At 47.2% G+C, this 16,875-nt stretch overlaps 3 protein-coding genes across 9 annotated transcripts in view; 2 read left to right on the forward strand and 1 right to left on the reverse strand.

Moving 5' to 3' along the window:
* Positions 1-938: 938 nt before the first annotated feature.
* Positions 939-16,875, reverse strand: part of AFF4 (ALF transcription elongation factor 4) — a 55,386-nt gene continuing 39,449 nt past the window's right edge. The window contains exons 20-25 of one of the 6 annotated variants that reach the window (XR_011681713.1): positions 16,297-16,340; positions 15,284-15,504; positions 14,624-14,738; positions 8,581-8,647; positions 4,569-7,043; positions 939-2,262 (exon numbers count right to left, since the gene is read on the reverse strand). Coding sequence is in view for 2 of the 6 variants with exons in the window: in XM_071443649.1 (XP_071299750.1) it covers positions 8,608-8,647; positions 14,624-14,738; positions 15,284-15,504; positions 16,297-16,340 (420 nt within the window). In the remaining 4 variants the exon portion in view is untranslated. Of the gene's footprint in view, positions 2,263-4,263; positions 7,044-7,469; positions 7,497-8,580; positions 8,648-14,623; positions 14,739-15,283; positions 15,505-16,296; positions 16,341-16,875 lie in introns of those variants that run through there. The other 5 variants (XR_011681714.1, XR_011681715.1, XR_011681712.1 and 2 more) reach the window with 5 other exon arrangements.
* Positions 988-1,829, forward strand: UQCRQ (ubiquinol-cytochrome c reductase complex III subunit VII). Its single transcript, XM_071443651.1, has 2 exons — positions 988-1,141; positions 1,595-1,829. Exons 1-2 carry the CDS (start codon positions 988-990, stop codon positions 1,687-1,689), a joined length of 249 nt encoding a protein of 82 aa, XP_071299752.1. The 3' UTR covers positions 1,690-1,829.
* LEAP2 (liver enriched antimicrobial peptide 2) lies at positions 1,752-8,208 on the forward strand. 2 transcript variants are annotated; one of them, XM_071443652.1, is made up of 4 exons: positions 1,752-1,863; positions 6,307-6,393; positions 6,818-6,969; positions 7,928-8,208. In XM_071443652.1, the coding sequence occupies exons 2-4, from the start codon at positions 6,337-6,339 to the stop codon at positions 7,962-7,964; spliced, it is 246 nt and encodes an 81-aa protein (XP_071299753.1). In that variant the 5' UTR covers positions 1,752-1,863; positions 6,307-6,336; the 3' UTR covers positions 7,965-8,208. The 2 variants fall into 2 exon arrangements, with proteins under 2 accessions (XP_071299753.1, XP_071299754.1); XM_071443653.1 differs by lacking the exon at positions 1,752-1,863 and having other exon boundaries at positions 6,277-6,393.

Genomic DNA, 16,875 nt, shown 5'->3' on the forward strand with positions numbered 1-16,875 from the left:
ATGGTAAAAATGTCTAATATTCTAACCATTCTCATCTAGTCTAATAATAATTCCAATAATGTTAAATATGCCTAACAATTCTAGTATCTTCTAATAATTTCAATTATGTGGAAGATGATTAATTATATTATAGTAATCCTAACAATTATCCGTTAATGTGGAAGCTGATATAATAATTCAAATATATTCTAATTATAATTGCCATAACGTTGAAGATCTCTAATATATTCTAATAGTAATTTAAGTTTGATGCTGAATGTATTCTATAATTTGAATAATATGGAATATGTCTAATACAGTCTAATAATTATAGACTCTATTGATAATTCCAGTAATATTGAAGATATCTAATGTAGTCAAATAGTGATTTCAGTTATGTGATAGTTATGTCACAAACTGATAATTCAGTTATATTCTAATAATAATTCCAATATTGTTTACGATGCTCATTGCGGAGCGGGGAGGGGGGTTGTGGCGGGATATTTAACCTTTAAAAGACTTTTCCAGCGCAAACTCTTCCATAATTCCACGATTTTCTGCTTCAGACACTTCGGCAGTTCATCGGAACTCCACAATCGCCACACAATATAGGGTTTTTCCTCAGACCATTATTTATTTTCCATGGGAGCTCCACAATCGCCACACAAAAGTGGTTTTTTTCTTCATTATTTATTTTTGGCGGTTTTCCGCTCTGAGGCACCGCCCCCCCCCCGCCCCTCACGGCGCAGGTGCCTCGCGTGAACCCCCCCTTCCCCTCAGGGCAGGGCCCGTTTATGGCGCACATCATTTATTACAAATCGCCCGTTAAAAACACACTTTAGTGTAACTGTGATTTACTGTGATTTATCACACACGTACTTCATCGCCTCTACCGTTTATTACAAACGGAAAGCGCCGCTCCCGGTGCCCCGGAAGGCCTCACCGAGGCAGTTCCGGGGCAGGTGGCGGCCATTGCGCTGTGACCGAGACCGAGCGGACACCGCGGCCATGGGGAAGCACTTCGGGAACCTGGCGCGGGTGCGCCATGTCATCTCCTACAGCCTGTCGCCCTTCGAGCAGCAAGCCTTCCCCAATGTCCTGTCCCACAGCGTCCCCAACGTGGCCCGCCGCTTCGCCTCCCAGGTGTTGAAGGTGGTGCCTCGTAAGTACGGGGGGGATTCCCTCTTTTTTTGTACCTCCTTCGTAGTGTAAATGTGGGGAGGGGAAGCACTGGGGCAGGGTGGGGGTTGTGGGATGTTGTTGTGTCGCAGGAGGTAGGTGCTGTGTGTGGTGCAGTGTCCCCTCTGCGGTGTCCCCATATTGTGAATATTCCATTCTCCCAGTGTCCCCATGTGGTGAAATCCCTTTCTCCCAGTGTCCCCGTGTGGTGAAATCCCAATGTCCCCTCCCTGCAGTGTCCTTTTGTAGGTGTCCCGTCACTGCATCGTATGCCACTTTATTGTGAATTTCCCCTTCCTGCAGTGTACCCTCACTGCATTATTCCCTTAGAGCAGCGTTCCCTCCTCCCACTGTCCCTTTATGGAGATTGTCCCTTTCTAGCAGTGTCCCCTCATTGTGGTGTGCCCTGACCGTGCCTGTCCTCTGTCCCTGGCAGCCCTGGCCCTCGGTTACCTCATTTATTCCTGGGGGACGCAGGAGTTCGAGCGGCTCAAGAGGAAGAACCCGGCTGACTACGAGTGCGACCAGTGAGCAGGAGCAGTGCCCAGCGAGCAGGAGCAGTGCCCACGTGGCTCCGGAGCTCCCGGGGACCTGCTGTGCTTGTTCCCATGGCCGGAGGGGATTAACAGGGAGATAAGCCTTGGCTAATAAACTGTAACTTTGCCCCATGACTCTGTGTGAAATCCGTGTCTTGAGCTGTTTGAGGTGAGGAGCATCAAATCCCTTGTCTGGTTCTCTCTGTACAGGCCGATAATCAGGCTGAAGTTCCATGTGCTCGGATGTTTTATCTTAAAGCACTTCCAGCCTTCGTAATTCCTGGTTCTTTGAAATATTCCTCAGTATAAAGTGCAACGAGGGCTGGTTTGAAATTGTTCCTTGTCCCCTTTATTTTTCCCATCACTGGCCACTGCTTTTGCTCCAGCCATGAGATCTGTGAAAAATAAACACTCCCTGGTTTGGTATTGATTAAAGCTGGATGGGCTGGCTGGTGGCTTGGGATTTGGGATGGACTCTGACCTCTGGCTGGAGGCTCGCTCTTCATGGGAGCCCTGGGCAGAAGATGAAGGGGAACAGGTACAGGCTGCACCAGGAGAGGTTTCATCTCTGTGTAACAAAGGAATTTTTTCCAGTGAGAACAATCCGTCCCTGGAACAGCCTGGTGGTTTCAGGAGGTGACTGGATGGGATGCCAGGTAACCTCTGGGCTCCCTTCCACAGATGCCTGCACCAGCTGATCTGCCAAGGTCCCTTCCAACCTGGGCTGTTCTCTGATCCTATGATTCTAATTACCTAGTTATGCTAATGTTAATTGGGTAATTAACTACACTCTGATATCTGATCAATGGTAAGAGGCTGCATCAGAACCTTCTTGAAAATGCCAGGAGAAGCAAGACTGTTTAATGCCTGAAGATGATTAAAAATCAGCTGCTGGTAATAAAGTTGACACAGGGTGATAAAATTCACCCTGTGTCTCTGAGTGTAGAAACACCTTCACTGTTGGAAGCTCAGAACACCTGGCTGGTTCCTTTATCCTAATTTTCTCCTCACAGTGTTCCAGTGACTGCCTCCAGCTCCCACCCCATGCAGAGCAACACGTTGGTGTTCCTGCTGTGCTATTCCTGGAGCTGTCCTGGGAGTTTATCTTATCTGCAGGGCAGGAATGACGTTTCCCTGTGTGCTCAGGGCTGGGCTGTCAGGAAGACAATGATGCTCTCACTTCAGGAAGCTGGGGCGATGCAATTTTTATAGCTCAGTGCTGGAGTATTTTGGGGACCAGAGCACGTGAGACCCAGCTCAGCCTCTTTCCTCCAAGCACAACCTGAGGTTGGCATAAGTAGCAATAAAATCAATCAGCCAGTGTTCCCAAGTTGTCCCAAAAATATTCTGTGCTTAACTGCATTTTGGGTCACTGCTATTTTCTAGGCAGCTTAGGCAAGTGGGGAGCAACAAACTGGCTGCTGTGGCTGTGAGCTGGCAGAGATGTATAGAGGCAGATTTATCCCAGAAGAGACCTCAAAGCCCCTCCAGTGCCACCCCTGCCATGGGCAGGGACAACTTCCACTATCCCAGGTTGCTCCAAGCCCTGTCCAGCCTGGCCCTGGACACCTGCAGGGACGCAGGGGCAGCCACAGCTGCTCTGGGAAATGTGTGTCAGGGCCTCCCAGGGAACATTCCCAGTATCCCATCTAACTGGCAGTTTGAAGCCATTCCCCCACATCTGTCACTGTGTGCCTGTATAAAATCCCTCTCCCCGAGCTGTTTCATTCAGAACGTGTGTGCTGCTCACGGCGCCTCTGAGAGCCACAAGGGGTGGCCTCAGTGGCAGCCCCGTGCAGCTGTGCCTCAGCAGCTCTGTCACTGTGTGCTGTCCCAGCGCTGCCCGGGGCTCTCACAAGGTCCCTGCTCCTGCTCACAGACGGCTGAACCGTGCCTGGCCCCGGGGCCAGACCAACACAAACACAGGGACAGAGGGACAGAGGGACAGCGGCACTGCGGCCACGCGCCGGCCCCGGCAGGGTCAGCATGGAGGGACAGGGTCAGCACCGAGCTGCTCCACAGCACCCTGCTGCTACCCTGCCCTGCCCCATCCCAACCCTGCCATCCTGTCACCCTGCCCACCCCCCAAACCTTCCCAGCCCTGCCCTGCCTCTTCCCCTGCCCTCCTGTCACCCTGCCCACCCACCCTGAACCTTCCCAGCCCTGCCCTGCCCCTTCCCCTGCCCTCCTGCAACTGTGCCCACCCAGCCCAAACCTTCCCAGCCATCCCAACCCTGCCCTGCCCTCCTGCAACTGTGCCCACCCAGCCCAAACCTTCCCAGCCATCCCAACCCTGCCCTGCCATCCTGCAACTGTGCCCACCCATCCTGAACCTTCCCAGCCCTGCCCTGCCCCTTCCCCTGCCATCCTGCAACTGTGCCCACCCCCCCGAACCTTCCCAGCCATCCCAACCCTGCCCTGCCCTCCTGCAACTGTGCCCACCTATCCTAATCCTGCCCTGCCAACCTCCACCTCGGATGCAGGCCCCATTCCCAGCTGGGATGGCTCCTGCAAGCCTTGTGGCAGTGGGAGTTTGACCCACGGGCATTTCAGAATCTGAACAAGGGGCTTGAGAAGTTTTCACTCATTTATTTCTGTTCTTTGGGCAATTATTAGAAGTGGCAACAGAGCAAGATTTTGTGTTTCTTTCCTCACGTCTCTGCTGTGGGGTCTTACTGGCCTGTGGGAATTGAGGGCATGGAAAGGACCAGCTGTTATTCTCTTTTTTTCCCCAGTTTCTTGCACAGAGCAGTTTTGCTGCCTGACAGGGACAGTCTGATGCTATTAGTGACCCAGAAATACAGACAACAATTCTGATCTATCATCACAAAGTACCAGCCTTCCCCAGCCAGAAAAGCTGAGACAATGACTTACAGAGGGCTCTGCTGCTCTTCCAAACCCTGTGCTTCATGGAAGTAGTCAGGGCTCCTGCTGCTTGTCCTCCTTTGTGTTCTGCACTAGTGCCTGATGGAAACAGCAGAAATTAGAACTCAGTTACATGAAAAGTAAGGACTCCATGGGAAAAACAACTGAGAAATTCACACCCAAATAGAAAATAAACTTTTTAAGTTCAGCTACTTGTCTGCCATGATTTACTGTCCCATTTCCTTCCCTTTTTAAGATCCAAGAAGGTGAAATAATGAAAATTTTGCTTCCTCCTCCCAGAGAAGCAGAACAAATAGGGCAGAAGAAGGTGTGTAAGAACCATCCTATGATGGGAATGATCAAATAGTGATTGTACACTGTGCTGGGAAGGTTTTTCTTTTCATCCCAGGGAAATTTGGGCTAAGAGGAAATCATCTGACATTGCAGCATTATCTTAATCTAAGTCACTTGTCCTCCACGCTGGCACTTGTGCCTTCATATTAAGCAATCAGAGAAATAGAGCCTGTGACATCCAGATCTGTATTTACAATTTAGCTAAAACAGTTCATTATACACTTACACTTTATAAAGTATTTACTTGAATTCCAACAGTGTTCCAAAACCTGCACACAGTGACACAGGCTGGAATTCTCTATATCACTCTGCAATCTCAGATGTCTTGACCTGACAGAGGTGGGTGCCAGCAGAACCACAGCGTGCTTTGGGTTGGAAAGGCCCTTAAAGCTCTTGCAGTTCCCCTCACCTTCAGTAGCCCAGGTTGCTCCAAGCCCCATCCAACGAGATCCACAAGATCCCACAGGTGAGGAGCCACGAGACACTGGGACAGGCACAAGTGTGTAGGCAAAGGGGAGAGGAGATGAGAGGCACCAGCTGTGCTCAACCCTCTCTCTGCTGCTGCAATCTCACCCCACAATGGAAAAACTGAATTTTCTTCTCAATGACAATGAGCCCCTCCACCCCCACGGGAGATGCTGGCACTTCTGGAAGCCTGATGGTGAGTGACACAGCTTGGGGCAGAGATGGCTCATCCATGAAACCACAGGCTGCACATGGAGCTCCTCAGCTCCAGACAAGCCCTGAGCAGCCTCTTCCATTATTTACCTAGAGATGATTATCTTTGACACCTTGGGATTCCTGGGGGAAGAGCTCTGTGAGTTATCACACATTTTCCCAAACCCAGCTGGAAAGTGTTACACCTGCTTTTTGAGCACTGTGTGCCTGGAAATAAAGGTTAAGCAACTTCCTTATGGTTCTTTCATGTACCAAGAGTGAGAAACAAATCAAAAGCACAATTCTCTGCTCCAAATCAGTTTGGTAAGACAGCCCTTATCCCTGGTTGGCTAACTCAGAGCTACAGAAGTTAAATTAGGCTTTTGATCTTGACCACAATAATTTGGGCCAGTCACCCTTTTGCTTACAAATAGACCATGGAGTTCTGGTAACATCTTAGGAGGGCTTTAAAAAAAGGAACAGCTGGCACAAGGGGTCAGCACAACTGACCAGACAAAGTACAAGTGGGAGGGGAGTAAATCATTAGCTCGAGACAGGCCTTGAACCAGATCACTGCAGCAGATGTAGACTTAGCAATTCCCTCTTGCTCCAAAGCGAACTTTGCTCCTGTAATATCTGGCAGCTGATGCAATGATAAGAGAATGAAGTCTATAAAAATGTAGCTGACAGTCTGGGAAGTCCCGACTGGAGCTCTTTGTGCCTCCTCTGCCCACAGCTGCTCCAAGTGACAGCTCCCGCTGGGAAGATGCACTGGTGGAAAGTGATGGCAGCCCTTCTGCTCTGCTCACTGCTGCTCAGCCAGGTAAACTGAGACCATACTGAAATAAACTACTTAAAGGGCTAATTCAAAGGACAGGCAGTCCATAAAAGCTGTTATGATCTGGATGGACAACTGGCAGGAGTTAAGATGTGACAGCAGGGCTTTTTACAGGATTCAGCATCAAAAAAATGTGGTTACTGCCTATTGAGTACTGGGCTCCTCTGAGCCATAGCTCAGCCAGTGATTCTGCCTTCACTCCCCAGAAGATGAAAACCATCACTAATTTGGGTAGATATTCCTTTGGGGTCGGGCTGCAAGCCATGCTTTACCCCGAGGGTGCTGCAATCTGCAAACCAGAGCGATTTCAAGTTCAGCTTCACTTAGAATGAAGACTGTTGACCTCAGCAGCAGAACAGGGAGCGCTGCAGCTGCCACGTGTGCTGACGGTCACCCTGCTGTGTTTCAGAGCCACGGCGTGTCCCTGTCCCCGAGGCAGCCCCAGGGCCAGCCCCGCGGCGCCCGGCAGCGGCGGATGACGCCCTTCTGGAGAGGGGTGTCCCTGCGACCCATCGGGGCCTCGTGCAGGGACAACAGCGAGTGCCTCACCATGCTCTGCAGGTAAGCTGGCTCAGCACACTGCTGCGTGCAGGAACTCCCACCTGGGCTCCTCCAAACGGGATCCAGAGGTCGCTCTGTGCATAAAAAAAGATACCAGGAATAGGGATGGGGTAACAGCCTCAGACTCTTTAGCAAGCAGAACAAACAGAGCAGAGTCCAGGTCTCCCGAGTGCCAGCCCCAGTCCTTTCACTGCAACCCCAAATAACCCGGCTGGGCAAAGAGAACAAAGGGCTCCAGACAGCTTTTGGGCAATTGATAGACATTCCCATTAATCCTCCCTTCTAAAGCATGTACTAATGAAAAGTGAAAAGCTTGTATTGGTATCTTACTCGAAATTAATCACTTTAAGGTGATTATATTTAAGCTCATATTTTAAAAAGCAACTACCATATCAAAAGCTATTTAGTTCTCATTAGGCATGAGCAAATTGTCCAACTACGCATAAATTGATTAGTTAAAATTATTAGTTAATTACTTAATGAAAGATTATTTTCTATGGCACCTGTTGTATACATATACCAATACTCTGAGACAAGATAGAAAATAATCATTTTCTACTATATGTAAACAGCAGTAACAGATAAGCATATCCTATTATTAATGAATATTATATACTATATATAATATAGTACATATAATAAATAATAATATAGAGATTATATACTATATGTGCATCCTATTATTAATGACTATTATTATAAATAAGCTTATTTTATATTATAAATTATTAGGATAAGTAAGTAAATAGGACAGGGTGGGTGGGCTGCTATGCTATGTTTGCAATTCTGGTGGAAAGCAAAGACCAAAAAATGAATCAAGACTGAATAGTTGAGGGGAAATACAGAATGCCTGAACCCAGCACTGCTGGCCCAGGGACACAGAGATGTCCTGGGACCCCTGGCTGAGCCTGGCAAGGCAGCCCCAGCCCTCAGTGCCTCCTGATGCTTTTTTCCCCAGGAAAAACCGCTGCCTCCTCTCCACGGCGTCAGCGTGAGCTGGCACCAAGCACAGCCTGCACTGTTACTGCTGACCATGCTCCACACACTTGGGATGTATTTATTGACTGCTCAGGAGCTGCAAGGGCCTCAAGCAAGCAAAGTATTTAATATTTCTGTCACATGTGCTGACGAAAGGACTTCAAGGAGCACAAGAGCATCTCCTCCCCAGCCACGCCTCTGGAGGCCTCTGGCCAAGCTCAATAAAAGGGCTCTGCATCTCCTGCTCGTTTGGTTTTTTTGTAATGCTTCCTATTATTTATTTGAAGGTATGAATTAAAATATATATTCAGCAAAGTAGTTTGGTTTTCCTTGTATCTTGAGCAAAGTGGTTGGTGAGCACAGAGCTGGGGCTCAGTTCCAGGCAGACTTTGGACATTTCTCCTTCCCCCTGGCAAGAGCTAAAGTAGATCAGAGCCCATCCCCTCCCAGTCTAGCTCTTATCAGCCCTCTGATAAAGGCCTGTTGGAAAGAGGGAGCCAAACTGATAATACTGATAGCAATTCAAATATCCTAAATATATCCAGCAATAAGTGGAATGAGAACTATTTACTTTTAATTACTTCTAATCAAATTTACTTAAATACATGTCCTAGACTGACTTTTGCCACTGACCTTCTCTCCTGTCTTAAAATGAATTGATCAAAATGCTGTTTTGATGTGTTGGATGTCGACTTGGAGGCTGAAAGACAAAAACAAAATATCAGCAAGTCTGGACATGCACACTGGATGCTACTTTTCTTTTGTTTCACAGAGGAATAGGATCAATGAAAGAAAATTCTGCCTAAAAATGCACTTCCAGGAAGGAGAAGGGCCCACAAAACAGATACAAGCACAGGGGGTTGGCAGTTTAATACAGAAAATCTATTTGATATTTATTAAACTTAGTTTCTCCAGTTACAGTTTTGCATTGTACAAAGCATTTTAATGACACAGTAGTTAAAAAGATCTTTACAAATTGAAATGTGATACCCTTTTCTCCAAATATTTTAATTGCCATAAATTTGTTTAAAAATACACATTAAACGCATGTTTCAGACACTAAACTTTCTATAATCTCAATACCACAAAATACATAGAATATACTATACAGATGTGGAAAAAATCTAGTTAGTATATAATACTTTGCTCACCATTAACAGCTTTATTACGTGAAATGCACATACTGACTTAGAAATCCTAATTTTGAGCCCCAAAGTACCCTTTGAAATTTCAAATGTATTGCAACAAATAAAATCACAGTTTGTTTCTATTTTTTCTGGTTTTGGTTGAAGACAGATGCCCAAATCTTTTGATAGAAAACAAAATGTAACACATGGACTTGTCATGTACAAAGCATAAAACAGAGACATCCCATTAGTTACTAATAGTACCTTTCTGTAGGATTAATCAGGGCTTCATTTATAAGTGACAGGTTAAAAGTTACCTCCCCTCCCCAGCCCTCCCCCAAAAGAAAAACCCCTTCTTCACCAAATAATAATTTCAAATAAGATAAAGGATTTTTAATAAATATATAAGCACTTTATCCTCCATATACAAAATTTTTTTAAAACAATTTAAAAGGGGGACCAGATACAAATGTCAGGAACTGTGCTTGGAAAGTCATGCCTGGTCCTTGGAGTAGAGTTTGGGATGTGGAATGCCAAGGCAGCGCCAGGAGCCGGTGCTGGGACAGGGCTGGGGACTGGGGCAGGCTGCCCCAAAGGAACACAGCCATGGGAACTGAGCTCCCAGGAATGGAACCATGGAACCATGGCCACACCAAACCCAGCTCACACAGCCATGGGAACTGAGCTCCCAGGAATGGAACCATGGCCACACCAAACCCAGCTCACACAGCCATGGGAACTGAGCTCCCAGGAATGGAACCATGGCCACACCAAGCCCAGCTCACACAGCCATGGGAACTGAGCTCCCAGGAATGGAACCATGGCCACACCAAGCCCAGCTCACACAGCCATGGGAACTGAGCTCCCAGGAATGGAAACAGGGGAACCATGGCCACACCGAGCCCAGCTCACACAGCCATGGGAACTGAGCTCCCAGGAATGGAACCATGGCCACACTGAGCCCAGCTCACACAGCCATGGGAACTGAGCTCCCAGGAATGGAACCATGGCCACACTGAGCCCAGCTCACACAGCCATGGGAACTGAGCTCCCAGGAATGGAACCATGGCCACACTGAGCCCAGCTCACACAGCCATGGGAACTGAGCTCCCAGGAATGGAAGCACAGCCACACCAAGCCCAGCTCACACAGCCATGGGAACTGAGCTCCCAGGTGGAATGGAAGCACAGCCACACCAAGCCCAGCTCACACAGCCATGGGAACTGAGCTCCCAGGAATGGAACCATGGCCACACCAAGCCCAGCTCACACAGCCATGGGAACTGAGCTCCCAGGAATGGAACCATGGCCACACTGAGCCCAGCTCACACAGCCATGGGAACTGAGCTCCCAGGAATGGAACCATGGCCACACTGAGCCCAGCTCACACAGCCATGGGAACTGAGCTCCCAGGTGGAATGGAAGCACAACCACACCAAGCCCAGCTCACACAGCCATGGGAACTGAGCTCCCAGGAATGGAAGCAGGGAGGCACAGCCACACCAAGCCCAGCTCACACAGCCATGGGAACTGAGCTCCCAGGTGGAATGGAAGCAGGGAGGCACAGCCACACCAAGCCCAGCTCCCTGTGAGCTGCCACAGCAGCTGGAGCTGCTCCAGAGCAGCCAGGGCTGAGCCTGAGCTGCCCAGGGGAGCCCAGCCCAGGAGCCCTTCCCTCCCCAGGGGCACCACAGCCCCAAAGCTCGGCCACAGCAGGATCCCACTGCCCCTTCCTGCCCCTCCTGGAACAGCTCTGGATCTGGGTGAGTTGGTGAGCAAAGCTCTGGCTCCTCTCTGTCCTTCAGGATGCCCAGCACTGACCTCACTGCTCGGGAACAGGGGTTTTCCAGAACACTGACACAGCACAGGGAAAAGCTTCAACCCTGACCCAAGGATTTGTCGTGAAGGTAAGAATTTGGAAGTTGTTTACTCCCCAATGGGTAATTCAAACTTGACTTGCTCAGGCCCTTGTGGATCTGCCTCAATGGAAACACTGCAGTGACAGCAAAGATCTGTTCAGAAAATGACATTAAATACAGCAAAGGTAGTTTCTCTCTCCAGCAGTTTGCCTTTTGGGCAAACTCCATAATTCTCTGCCTACGGCTTTATTTTACTTGCCCCAGGCAAGTGCTACATCATTCCCATAAATTCTGACTCTCTGTGTGTTGGGGCCATTCATAAATACATTTCAGGGCATTTTTTGTTACCACAGCAATCAAGCCTCAGCAATCTAAAGGAATATACATTGCACTCCTGGATAATATGCAATATTTATCACCAATAAGATGGTGACTCAGCACTCAATAAATAATATATCAATATAGTCAGTTGCACCATAATCTAAAAACAAGTATAACATATACTTTGGACAGACTGAGTCATATATATATACATATATATTAAAAGACACATACAATACAAATTGCATACTGCCATCGAAGCCAAGGAGAGCCATCCGTCTGCTCTGCTTTATGGCTGAGATTCAAATCAAAACAAAACTCTTGGGCTGGTTTACTCTGGGGTCCTGAAGATTTGTTTGGAATTATAAATGGTTTGCACCTTTATCACCTGGAACCTGCAAGTCTGAGAGCAAAGTCAAACAGCACAGATAGCTGAGCAAGCCTAGTCTGATTGAGCCATTTTTAAGATTCACCAACTGGGGCCCTGATCAGCAAAGGGATTAAAATTACAGCATTGATATGTATTGATCCATATTCCCTGTCCAGGGAATCATTTCGGAAGCCAGGATTGGGGAGTCCCTCCTTAGTCACTCCTGTGACCTGCACTCCCCTGTGGTGCTGGGAGCTGCCCAGGACAGGGACAGAGCCCTCCTGCTTTGGCAGAGGGATGGAAGCCTAGGACTTAATTGCTTTTTTCTTTTTTGGCTATAAAATCTGATCAAGTACAGAACTTTCCTCTTGGAAGCAAGGGTCAATCCCAAATTAAGATATGCTTTTGGAATTGTAAGGTTTGAACTGATCTGTTTGCACCAGCCCCAGCTGCACAAGGCATTTCCTATCCATCGCCAAGGCCCTGCGCATCCCCTGCACGGACACAACGCCTGGGACAGCACTCCAGAGGATGGGCCACCATGGAGCTCACCCTTCAGCTGGGACACTTCCAACCAGCTCAGGTCCACATTTTGACACGATGCTAAAAAAGCCTTCTGGTTGTTTGAAGCCAATTTCTAAGATCCACTGCTCTAGGGATAAGCGATGCGTTTTCAAGGGGTCGATTTTGCGTGACACCAAAAGGTATTTGTGGGACTCTAGTTAAGGAAAAAAAATTCCCCGAGATGCCACCATTCCTGCTGACAGCAATGGTGACTGTGCACAAAGGAGCAAGCCAAGAACAGCCACGCTGGCTAGTGCAGCACTACACACAAACCCACCCACGAATGCAACTTCTACCAAGGGATTTCTCAGCGTCAGAGGTGTGCGAGGCACTTCAGAGGAGGAAAGGAAACACAGCTGACAGTGTCCCATGCCCACGGCGGGGAGTTTGAGGGTACAGAGTTCTGTCTCCAACAGCAAAGACTAACAGAAAGGTGACCTTGCACAGTGATTCCATAAAAAGGATGCTCCGACAGACCTGAAGAGTCGAGTCAGGGAGAGCCCCAGGTCTGTTCCCCGTTTGTCAATCCGGACGTAGCAAAGCTTTTCTGGAAGTACAAAACACGCTGGGACGCAAAGGAAGCTCTACGAAGATGCAGCTACCTTGTAGTAGGTTACTAATTTGCAAAACTTCTAAACTCTTAAAGCCCATAGGACATACTGCAGTACTAAGGAGCGTAGAATTCTATTCCTTCTCTCGAGGTTGCCGTGATTTTGGCACTTAACTACACCTACACAAAAAATTTAGTGCAATAATTTTCCTGAACATGCACGTTCATATCTGGTACAGAATAAAGGGTTCAATGGGAGAGAAAACAAAGCAGCATTCCACAATCTCACTCCAAAGGATTCAGAGTTGGACTCTGGGGAAGGAGACTACCACGATGAGTCAGTTTGTGTGACAGACACCGGGACTTTGAAAAAGGAAATGGAATTTTACCCAAGTACTGCAGAAGACCACTGCATACAGTATACCTGGTCCTGCTGTAAAACATCTTGTAAACAGTTCATAAAATCTTCATCTAAAAGTAAGGCATAAGGCACACCAGACATGTTGGGGGCACTAAGCAATACTGAAAGCAGTAGCATTTGAAACCTTTAACTCAGACAAGCACCTCACATGGAAAGGTACTTTGGTTTGCACTCGAAGAGGGGCCACCTGCAGCTCCACCACCCCTCTGTGGCACCCAGCAGCCCCCTCGGGAGTGGACGTTACATGACATGAACGGGACCTTCATTAGCACGGGGTAAAGCCAAGTTTGCCATCCATCCTGCACAGAACAGTGCTTCCTGCAGGAGCAGCTCTGCTCCCACCCCACGGCGGCTGCTGCGCTGCCAGCCTGTAGTGTCCATCACCCAGCAGACCCTAAGAGGACAACATGGACCTAGAGTTCTACTAAAGATTCCTGGTTTCTCAGTCAATGGAAAAGATGCAAATGACCGTTCTGGTAGGAACTGAGCTACTCTTGCGTTTGGAACCACAAAGTTCCCCAATTTTGTAACTGTCAAAAAGTGTCAAGCATGGAAACAAAAGGAATTTGAAATGAAGAGATGCAAAAAAGCACGAGATTGTCCTTTTCCAAAGCCTTTCCTGTTTGCATCGCACCCATCAAACTGAAGGTCATTCCTACACCATTGCCTGGACGTTACATTAAATGCAAATTACTGTAATGTTTTGTGATTGTTATAGTGTTAATCGATGGCTTGAAGCTGCCTTGGAAACAATCCAAGGCAGATCCAGCTAAATATTTTTCCATATAAATTTCTTTATAATTCATTTAAATGAAGTATCTCAATACGTAGAAGAATATCTGGAACTTTTCTATTTAGTACAAATTCTGCAATAATAAATCTGTAGTTGTCATTTATTAGTCGACTCATAGGCATTAGGCATGAGAAGTATGGTGTCCCTACTCATTAGAACCTATCAACCCTAGTTCCTTTTACAGGCTCTACCACCACAAGACATTACAGAGTAACAAAGCTCACAACGTACTTAAATAAAGTGTCTAGGTTTAATTTCTAAGTACTCAAAAGGGGAAATTTAGGGAAGAAGAAATAGCTAAAACCAGCCCCAAAGGGGGCTTTTCAAAATTAAAATTAAAAAAATTAAAATAAATAGGATTTAAACTGACTATTCATGTATTGTGACCGGAATCCCAATGATCTATCCATGACAGATCAGCAAAACTACAACTTTTACGTAGCAAATTTTCAAATATTTAAATAACTTAAACCGGGAATACTGGAGAAGTCCATGAACCAGCTGATTTGGGGTTAAACACAAAACACAAATGAGGATGGGAGACATGGGAAAGCATTCCTTGCTCTTAGTGTCAACTAAGCAATGTGTTATGGCAGTCTTCCTTATTGACATGACACAGTGTTGTGGAGAGGAATCAGAGGCAGCTGAAGAGGGGCTGGGCCGGGTCCTCACTTGGCGTCCAGGCGCAGCCAGTGCAGGCCCTGCCGCGTGTAACGCACCAGCTCCGTCATGATGCTCGTGTTAAACACCAGGGGCCCCATCACCTTGTCCAGTTCTGCAAAGAACTCTGCAACAGCACAAACACACGTTAAAGGAGCACGCTTGGGAACCACACCCACCCCCAGGTGCCAGCAGCCACTGCTGGGGTGGAGGGAAAGGGAATGAGGAGAGGTGGGGGAGTGGGGAGTCAAGGAGAAAGGTCACTCCTAATCCATGTCTTTAGTCTTCTGCACAGGACTGCTTGGAAACAACTAAACTATTGCCAAACTTCTTGGTCTTCCCCTAAAATTTATATTTCATTAGTTGAAAATAATTAAACTATGCCAAACTTCCTTAAGTCTTTTAGTAAAGAATTTCAGAAAGGGAAATGAACCAAGTTCCTCTTCCTACACTGAACATTTCACAGGAACACAGCAAAGATTTTTATGTCACAACTCCAGCACCACCTTGACAACCACAACACCCAGCCTGGGGGTTATCCCTGCAACCCAAGGTGTCACATTCCCCCTGATTTTGCAGAGGTTCAGCACTCAGGGCTCCATCAACAGAATCAAAGCCTGGGAGTGTTCCAGCCCCCTCTGGAGGTTTCCATCCCCCCGAGGCAGCCCTTACCTTTCTGCTCTCTCGAGAGCTGTTCTGCTTGTTCCCAGATTTCAGTGGCATAGAGGAAGTTGGAGGTGACCTGGACGTAGCTGGCAGCCATCTGATGGATGCGCTGCGGGATCGTCACCGAGGACCCGCTCCCTGAAGGGTTGGCTGCCCCGGAAGAGTAATTTCCTGAATTCCCTGGAGACAGCTTTGGAGAGACTGGAGATGGCATCCCAACAGGTTTGCTGCTCACCCAGAGGGCAAGATGGAAAGGCAGAAATGCACCAGCTTTAGACACACCATGCTCTGAGATGTCCCCTAAGATCCCTCTGCCCGCACTCAGGGTGTGGGATGGGAAAACACTCCCAAAATCAGGAGACCACCAAAAATCAGGATTTGCCCTACAACAAATGGGAATCTCGAGCTGGGACCTGCTAAGGATCCTCCAATAATTATTTATAGCTTACAAAACCTAATTACCAAACCTCAGCATCTCAGAATTCAATAAAATCTTAAATTCATTGCTTAAATGAACATTCAGAAAAAATTACAGCTACCTGGTAACTCCACTGCCAGAATATTGCACTGTATAACATTATTGCAGGTATCACAATGGAAATCTGAAGTGGCCCCACCCTTAAACTCATGCAATAATTTATCAAAGGTCCATTATTGGGTTTAAAAGAGCAGAAGCAATTGCTAAACTATGGAACAGAGAATCCTGCAAGTGCTGGTAACCTCTGGCCTTGCAGCACTAACTAAACTCTTGTTTGGGGGGAGAAGCATTAAATTAAACACCAAAACTCCCTGGGATGAATGGTTTGTGGGTTAGTGGCACACTGCTCCTTTTTTACCCTGCCAAACCCTGCAGAGCTGCAGCACCTCCCTCCACCATGATAATTACACAAAAAATGGATCAAAATCCACACCCTTCAAATAACCACCCCAAAAGCTGCTCCCTGAGCCCCCTGGCACACAGGAAATGGAGAAAATGTCTTTTAAGTTGAGAAATAGAAGTAACAGCTTTTACCACTCACCTTCCCATACCAGGTGACGGTGCTTGAGAATTATTGTAGCAATTCTGTGGGGGGAAAAAGACACATTTTACCTGATTTGTACTTATACTTTCACTAGTTACATTTTATCTGCATGTTTAATTGGTTCTTTTTAACCAAGTTTTTTTTTCCTAGTTGTACTCTGAAGTTATGTTCTCAATAATATCACAGTAAACTGTAATTTAGGGAAATATCCTTTTTTACTGATGGCCAAGACACAAGGGGTTATTTTAGCAAAACAAACAAGTATTAGCCCATTGCCCCTTATGGGAACATTTGAGATTTTTTCAGCCCTTTAACAGAAAGACTCTTATCACTGGCAGTGAACAACTGAAGATATCCCAAATCTGAGAGACTGGGTATGTGATGAGCCTGTTTCCTCCCAGCACTGAGAGCTGGAAGCTTCAGAACCAGCTGCACAGAAATTTAGATAAATTCATGGGTAATTTCCCTAAACCCAGCCAACATCCCACTGCCATCAACTTGAAGTCTACTACATGTATTAAAGAAGAACAAATTAACAGAGCTGTCACGCCAGGACCAGCAGGGTCATGGTTATTA

Source organism: Agelaius tricolor, unplaced genomic scaffold (genome assembly GCF_023055355.1).
Source record: "Agelaius tricolor isolate 1412-34295 unplaced genomic scaffold, bAgeTri1.0.p SCAF_18, whole genome shotgun sequence".
NCBI classification, from domain to species: Eukaryota; Metazoa; Chordata; class Aves; order Passeriformes; family Icteridae; genus Agelaius; species Agelaius tricolor.

What these genes read in the sequence shown, in the direction of transcription:
- UQCRQ (XM_071443651.1), top strand. Translation starts at nt 988, where the DNA reads ATGGGGAAGCACTTCGGGAACCTGGCGCGGGTGCGCCATGTCATCTCC. An exon ending in GGTGTTGAAGGTGGTGCCTC is followed by an intron (nt 1,142 to 1,594) that starts GTAAGTACGGGG and finishes TGTCCCTGGCAG; the next exon opens with CCCTGGCCCTCGGTTACCTC.
- LEAP2 (XM_071443652.1), top strand. Translation starts at nt 6,337, where the DNA reads ATGCACTGGTGGAAAGTGATGGCAGCCCTTCTGCTCTGCTCACTGCTG. An exon ending in GCTCACTGCTGCTCAGCCAG is followed by an intron (nt 6,394 to 6,817) that starts GTAAACTGAGAC and finishes GCTGTGTTTCAG; the next exon opens with AGCCACGGCGTGTCCCTGTC. An exon ending in TGCCTCACCATGCTCTGCAG is followed by an intron (nt 6,970 to 7,927) that starts GTAAGCTGGCTC and finishes TTTTTTCCCCAG; the next exon opens with GAAAAACCGCTGCCTCCTCT.